At 40.0% G+C, this 8,137-nt stretch overlaps 1 protein-coding gene across 1 annotated transcript in view; it reads right to left on the bottom strand.

Annotated features, from left to right (window-relative positions):
* LAMA3 (laminin, alpha 3) overlaps positions 1 to 8,137 on the bottom strand; it is a 121,269-nt gene that overhangs the window by 81,767 nt on the left and 31,365 nt on the right. The window contains exons 10-12 of the mRNA XM_009886658.1: positions 7,712 to 7,843; positions 5,847 to 5,909; positions 603 to 737 (exon numbers count right to left, since the gene is read on the bottom strand). Of these exons, the coding sequence (XP_009884960.1) occupies positions 603 to 737; positions 5,847 to 5,909; positions 7,712 to 7,843 (330 nt within the window). The remainder of the gene's footprint in view (positions 1 to 602; positions 738 to 5,846; positions 5,910 to 7,711; positions 7,844 to 8,137) is intronic.

Raw genomic sequence — 8,137 nt, 5'->3', positions numbered from 1 at the left:
GGTGACCCTGCTCTGGCGGGGGGGTTGGACTAGATGATCTCCAGAGGTCCCTTCTAACCCTGACCATTCTGTGATTCTGTGATTGGGCAATGGGTGCAAGTTGGAACATAGGAAGTTCCGTTCCAACACATGGAAAAACTTCTTTACAGTTCGGGTGACAGAGCACTGGCACAGGCTGCCCAGGGAGGTTGTGGAGTCCCCTTCTCTGGAGATTTTCAAAACCCGCCTGGATGCAGTCCTGAGTAATGTGCTCTAGGCAATCCTGCTTTAGCAGGGGAGTTGGACTAGATGACCTCTAGAGGTCCCTTCCAACTCTGAAAATTCTGTGATTCTGTGATGCCCATTGCCCAGCCTAAGCTTTAGATTTCATATTTTATAAGAGAGATGCAGCTGTGCCAAGGGCAAACACTGCCATGCTCACATTAATCCAACTAGCACAGGAACAGCGATGACATGCCAGGGAGGACCACCAGAGTGCGTGCCTGCCAGGAAGCCCAGCCACTAGCTGGATCTTCAGTGGTTTTGTTGCCAGTTTTGGATGGAACAAAACTATCACAGTTACACAGGTAGCTCCAATAAAAGGAAGAAAGGCTTTTACTCACGCAAACAGCTGGGATAGCTGTAATAACCTGGAGCGCACTGGTCACATCGAAGTCCAGCGTAGTTACTATGGCACAGACACTGACCTTGAAGACCACATGTATTCTCCGCTGAGCCAACAGCATCACAGTTACATTCTGCACAGAGGGAAAAAAAAAATTATCCTGACAGATACATGTCTAAACCGGCAGTTATTTAAACCAGAATTTGCCAAAAAAGTTACCTCTGAATGTAAAGCAATCATGAGGAAATCAGACAAACCATAATTTTACTACCAAAACCAGATGCTTATACTGTAATTGCCTCTCATCTGTTCATAACCAGGCTCTTACTGCAATTCTATAATGTGCAGTTTAGAGATTTAGTTTGATGCCTTGCAAAACACGTGTAAGGGACAGAAATCCTTCTTACAATGTAACAAACGTTACATGAGAGAAGTACTTAGCATCTTTAAAAAAATAACCTCTGAGAAACAGCATCCACAAAGCTAGGCTAGGTCTAATGGCTAACAAGAAGCTTATTAGTAATGATGGACAAGCACAAGTTCATGATGCACAAATAAACGATGCACAAGGTAAAAACTGCCAATATCTTAATCCTACAAGATGGCAAGCAGTGCATTGCAGGAATCTGCATGTAATACACAAGGCATGCTGTCAGACTGTAACAAAAACTATTGTCAGACTGTAACAACAAGCTTCTTTTGGAGTTGCCTCTGGTTTAGGCTAACAGCTCTATCACTGATAAGACGTGCTATTTTATTGAAACAATGCTGGACGTTACACAGGGTCACACTCTAGGTACGTGAATGGGAGCCCATCTGCAAATCCAGGCTGCCCCAGGTACAAGCCAAAGTGTTGCAGTTAACCGCTTGGGTTTTATGACTGACAGAAATGGCTGACTGACAGAAATATAAAACAAACACTGTCTTTCTGTTCCATGTTCATGGTTCCCCCTTTCGGTTCCTCTTTCTGCTGCAGCCAAGGACATCTGACTTTGCTGTTTACTTCAAAGACGCCTGGAAAGACGCAGGGCTTGCTAGGAAGTTAGTAGAAGAGAAATACAAATACTAAGACTTCCAAAAACATCCCTTACACTAGAGTCCAGCCCCAGCTGAACATTATATTGCATTCTCTCCTCATTTTAATAACACTGCTTTGTTTAAAGGCTTTATTTTGATCTTACGCCTATTGAATAGAGCTTCTATTGACTTCGACAAGGCAAGACCAGAGAGATCAGGTCTAGCTGCAGCAGCCAAAAAGTTATAGATCTACCTCCTTTCTGAAGACCACAACTCCAAATGGGAGTAGCAGGCTGAGCTGCTCACTTTCCACCACCCATGGCAAGTTTATTTTAAACCCATGGCAGTTTATTTTAACAGAACAAGCTGTGAACTGCAGCATTTTTGAGTAATCCCACTGACTGGGTTTTCAACTATTTTTATCTGTATTTTACAATTTGTTTTTGCATGCTCTTCTAAGCTCTTGTGTCTCTTTTCAGCTTTTGGTGTTAAAAGTTCAAATGCATTCAATATGGGTTTGATTTCCTTTAAGATTGCTACCTGATATAGTGCTAAGAAAAATAAAATGGTTAGAGTGTTTTAAAACCACTGAACAGCATGTACCAACGCAGAATCCTGATTTTATGTTTTTCATTAAAAAATGTTAATGTACTCCAGACCATAAAACACAGTCATGCGGTATTTCTTTATTCCACTCATTGTGTTTGGTAACACAACATAATATATCTTTGCAAGGGCATAAAGGATTCTGCTGTCTATTTATAGGACAAAAACAAGTACGTAAGCCCAAAAGGAGGAGGACTGCTATAGCAAACAAACAAAAATAATGAGAGAGAAGAAAGTAAATCATAATGTTCCACATAAATCTTGCTAAGCTGTACAGGAAAGTACATATCACAATTCAGTAATATCCTATATTCTTTCTCCCTGTAAAATTCACTCAGGATTAAGAGCCTCTCTCTCACTCATTGCAAAGGCAGACAAAACCTAGGATAGGACTTGATGGATTCCTCATACACACACAAAACCATATTCAAGGTTATACCTCATCAGGGCTGATCAATTTGCCTGTCTTGTAAAAGGCAGGCACACTGGTGAAACCCTGTGGAGATCATCCGTGTTTCATGATTACGTGAACATAGGTTGGCTCTGTGCCTGTTGTATGATCTTAAAATGAGTGAGAAATCACTGTGAAAGGCAAAATGGGAGCTTCTCATTTTCAGGTTTCCAGAGCATAGATTTTACGAGGTACCAAAGACCCTCTGCTAAAGTAGATTAGTGCTTCACAGCTCCGCTATGCCAGTTCCTTCGCAGTCAAGCATACTCTATTACTGTAGGTCTCCGTGTGAAAACAGCTTTCAAATCCTTTGGTTATTAGTAAGACAGTGGTGCTGACTGAAGTTGTATCAAACTGTCTGACCATGCAAAAAAAGCCTGTGAGAAAAGAGACTATATAACTCTTCCCTACTATGGAGACACACCTGGAATTAGTGCTTGGAGAATGAGAACGTAGGAGGATTTCACTGCAGAGGACAAGAGTCCCTTGCCCATTTACTGCTGTGAACATTGCTTCAGCCACTGCAAAACCAGTACCTGAAAAGCACTCCGGTTTGCCCGTTCCATGCTGCACATAGGATTGGCAGCCTTACCTTGATTTTTTTAGTGGTGGCCAGGCTGGCAGCTGTCACATTGAAGTCCAGCTACCCTGGAGCGACAAAGACACCTCCCGAGAAAATCGCAGACTTCGGGCTGGGTACCCGCCAAATTACATTCGCACACTGAAAACAAGAAATGACATTTCAGAGGCAGCCTCTACACAGGCTCTTTTATCTTTTTTTAAATAATAATAATAAAAAACAATACAAAAAAAAAAAAGAAAAAGCAACTCTGATGCTCAACAGGACCAAAATCTTCCCATCAGATGTATTTTGATTCGTAACGCCTTTTATGGATTGCCCACATCAGTAATAATTCAGCATCAAGGGAGACATTAATGAAAGGGAAAAAAAAATCTGGCTTAAAGTAACTACTGGGTTCAATATCAGGGTTGCTGCACTACACTTAGCTTGTCCCCGCTCAAAGTCTGATTTATTGATGCCAAGTGGTATGCCAACTATTGAAAGAAGTTCCATCCTTTTTTAAGACTAAAATGAAACAATTTATGGTTTTGATTTACAGTCTCAGGTAGGAGAGGTTAATAAAATGCCTAAAAAGACATTACAGAGTTGGTTGGTAGAGTTTAAAAATAGCAGTTTTCTAGTGTTGATTAGAAAGGCAGCTTGGTGCATCAAAGTGAGGTTGGAAACTCAAATTAAACACAAATATTTTTTAAAAAAACAAGGATAAGTAACAGAAATGTTCCCAAAGGTATTCTAAATTTCCTCAATGACAGCAATCAAGGAAATAGGGGCATTTTTAGATAGAAACCTCCCCTCCTCACATTTTTCTCCTTCTTTGACTTCTATGAGTTTTGGGAGAGCCCCTTATGAACACATCTCAGTGCCAAAAGAACTTCATCCTTCAGTATAAAACCTGGGTCTGTATTTTGGGTACGCTTGCCGAAAGGGATCGTTAGGCTCACCCTGGCAGAAGGGGTAATGAAAATAGCCGGCTGCACAGGTATCGCAGGAAAACCCTTGAAATCCAGTTCGACATCTGCACTGTCCAGTATTTCCATCGCAGTCCCCACTCAGCACTCCTGCACTGTGGCACTGGCATGCTGAAAAGCACATTTGTAAAGAAAACATTTGCGGTGTTATGATCTTAAAGTTCCTATTTCACTTGGAAGCCGAATGCTGGCATTTACACCGGAGTGCAGGCTCCAAGCATCAAAGAAACTACGGCACTTACGCAGACACTGGGGGCCAAAATACCCTGGTTTGCAGCCACCTTCTAGTTACAAGAGGGATGGAAAAGACAGAAAGGAACAAAGTTAGTGCATAAAATCATGCAACTCCTCATACTTTTGCAGAGAAAAACAGATCAGTGCTTAGCAATGATTACTCTTGAACTGTCAAAACTATTTGTATGATGCTTACAGACAAATCTCATTTAAAAAAACCAAACCAAACCAAACCAAACCAAAAGTTAATCGTGCATAGCCTCCCAGCACAAATTTAGAACTTCTACAGACACAGAAGCTTCCGCTTTGAGTCAATTGCCTTTCTCATGCCTTCAACTCAGATGCTACTCATTGAAAATGTAAACAGCTCAAGATCTGTTTTCTCCTTTTTATAATTCCTCATTTTATCTTTGGAGTTTTCTTTCTTCTTGCTTTTAAAATATGTGAGAGAAGGGGATATGCAACACAGCATACCTGGAGGCCTACCAGGGCAATTATTTTGGATTCTGTACGAAGGAGATAAGTGGTACAGGAGACTGAGGCTTTGTGGGCTGTGACGGCAACTGCAGACACTTTCAAGAAAACAGCTGGGACTTGTAAATACATATATGGATTTGTACTGTCTGCTTATATCTAAGTGCCTGCTACATTCACAGAAGAAAACACTTTTTCATTTGCCAACATAAGCTCCAGTTCTATCAAAGCTAATAGAAATAAAGGGGAAGAACGTTGATTTTAGGATATGAAAAAGGTTTCGAAGTTTTTTAAAGTTATTAATCTTGAAGTTCATTACAAACATTTATGAGATTAGGCACTAGCTCTGATGATCCCTCTGTTCTACAGTATAATATATACTAAAAGCTATCAGCCCACTGAGGGAAACGTATGGATTTCAGGCAGCTTTGCAGTAGGCTAAATAAGAAATATGTAGCTCTCTTAGAAATCAAAGTCCTTCACTGCCAAGGGCAATGTACAATTTGCCAGGTGGAAGAGGACAGTCCAGAAGTAGAGGTCAGTTTGCCTGAAGAGATTTACACCGCAAAGCAGCTGACAAGTTGTGTAAGTCAGCAAGTCTTGATGGATCTGTTCATAAGAGCACCAAACAAGATGGTCAGCCCCTTCTGCAGATGTTTGCCGCAGGCTGGTCAAACTTATTTTGATCTGTAACTCTTCCTGAAACTAGCCTACTAAACTGTTCAATGCGAACATGACAATGTGATGAACTTCTGGCAAGAACAAAGGCTCTATGAAAGATAAATACCGACAGTGGCAAGATTACTACATAAATCTCCACGAAAGAGCAGGCACCACCGAAACAGTGAAAAATGCTGACACAGGGAAACACAGTGAAATGGGGGGAACAAAAAAACACCAAGAACTTGCCGATTATGTCACCAGCCATAGCATCTCTTGGATTTGGAGAAGTAAAAGGATATACAGGAATACCTTTAAAACAAAAGAAACAATGAAGTGTATTTGAAACAGACACAGTTATTTCCCTAAAAATCATGACAAACCATGAAGTGATCTGTCAATACTGCGAGCATGATATTCACATCACTCCAGTAACCAACTTCAGCTTAGTTTCCTTTCAGTTAGGAACAGGATAGGAAACATTTTACTTTTCTTCTCCGATTCAGGTATAAACATCCCTTCTCAAAAGAACAAGTGTGAAAGGCCAGGCACCATTCGGAAATGCTTCCCTGCTCCCCATCCTTTCATGCAGAAAGCCTTCTCATGCTAGACAATGTTATGAGAGCTGGGTAGGGAGCTCCGTGTTTATTTCACACTCCCTGCTGCCAACTGAAGGTCCATCTCCTGCTATGTGCCATTACGACTCACAACCTCAACTGCCAAATTCTTGACAACATTCATGTTACATCTTGGGAGCTTTTTAATTGAGAATCCTCCAGACTAGGAATGGGAAAGACATCCCAACAAACTTTCCTCCATTAAGATGGGATCCAAAGTTGATGTGCTACAAACATCGGTGGGACTTACCTCAAGGTTTACCTGAGCTGAACTTACTTAAAAACATTGGATTACGAACAAGAGGATAAATAAATTGTGATAATCTAGAGTGTGCTGTACAGAGAGGATTTATTCTATCACAGCCATTGAATTCAAACATTTCTTTTTTTTTTTTACAGTTTTTTCTTTTGTTTTGTATTGTATTGACGTCCATCTTCTTCCATTTTTATCATGCCACCCATGTTTTAGTCAGACCTCAAATCTTGCTCCAGAACAACACCTGTTTTATTGGCTGTCAGAAACATGCTTCTCCTCAGGGCACAAAACTCTCCCACCCCGATGAGTTTTTAGAATCTGATCATGGAATCACAAGCTTTTATGCAGCAAACATAATCCTGATATTATTTTTTTCTCAGTTATTTTATATATAATTTGTTTATGGGGAAAGCATTTCATTTGCTGAATTCCCAACATTTAATTTTAGTCTCTTTATTTTAAAGTAAAAACCTAACTTTGAATTAATCAATGGCATTAGATGGCATTCTGTTACCATTTTTAATAAGCAGAAACAGTCAACATTTGTGACAAATCATTTTTTCTAATATGTTTATTTTCTCTGGGTTTACAAACATTTTTCCTTCAACCGCTTCTTAAAAAATCTGAAACAAACTGGAACCCTTCCTTTGCCCACATACCTGCACCTAACTGCAGTCCAGCAAAAATAAGACAGCATGGCTGAGGGCATTATGGTCTGCCAGGAGGACCTTTCCAACATTTCCCAGGCACTATTTTAGAATTATTTTTAATTATTTTAGAATCCACCAACAGTCCACAAGCTTTGTTTATCAGAGATGCAAGCTCCAAATCCTAGGAGGTCTCAAGGAGAACACACCATTTTCTCCTCTCTATCTCACTACAGTCACGTTCCATTTCCCAGTCCAAGTCATCTTTATACCTAAAGACCCTGAGACATTTTTTAAACAGTTTGTCCAGGGCTTCAGGTCTGGGGTTCATGACTTACTGAGAGACAGGCTGTAGCCTTGATGAAGGTGTCTTATATGAACTCAGAATTGTGAGAATGCAGCACAATCTATTTGATTTTCAAGTAACCATCATTTTGTAAAATAAACCAGACTCTCTTCAGTATTATGACAATTGTTTTATCAGAACGTGTAAATACGTGAAGCTTGAAACCAAGTCAAGTGTCATGAAAACAGCTAATTCTTTAATGCACATTTAAAATACTGGAAAAGAGGCATTTTCATTTATATACTTACGGACACAAAATGGATAATCATAGAATCCCTCAGCACAGCGTTCACAGTTTTCTCCCTGGAAATTCTGCTTACAGAAGCAGCGGCCAGACCCTTCCTCACAGCCCTCTGCATGCTCCGAGTTACAACTGCAGACTAAATAAGTATCAGCAATTAGGAGCTTTTTGGAAAATAATTAATTCGCCTTTTACATCAGTGCACAATGGCATTATAATAGTGTTCCATTTGCAGTTGTGAAAGTCTCATTGTTTAAAGAATTAACATTTGCATACTGTTACACATTTTCCAAGTACTCTATATAACCAATTAATATTTGTGAAAACCCTTAGAAGTAAGACCTATACTATTTTCTCTGAGTGTTCAATATTTTTTTTAATTCAGAAAACTGCATGTTACTCCACAGCACTGCAGCAACTATCTTTTCTAAGG

This window comes from Charadrius vociferus, unplaced genomic scaffold (assembly GCF_000708025.1).
Source record: "Charadrius vociferus isolate BGI_N301 unplaced genomic scaffold, ASM70802v2 scaffold45, whole genome shotgun sequence".
Lineage (NCBI taxonomy): Eukaryota > Metazoa > Chordata > Aves > Charadriiformes > Charadriidae > Charadrius > Charadrius vociferus.
Note: the sequence above shows the minus strand (reverse complement) of the source record. Positions and strands in the feature narration are given on the sequence as shown.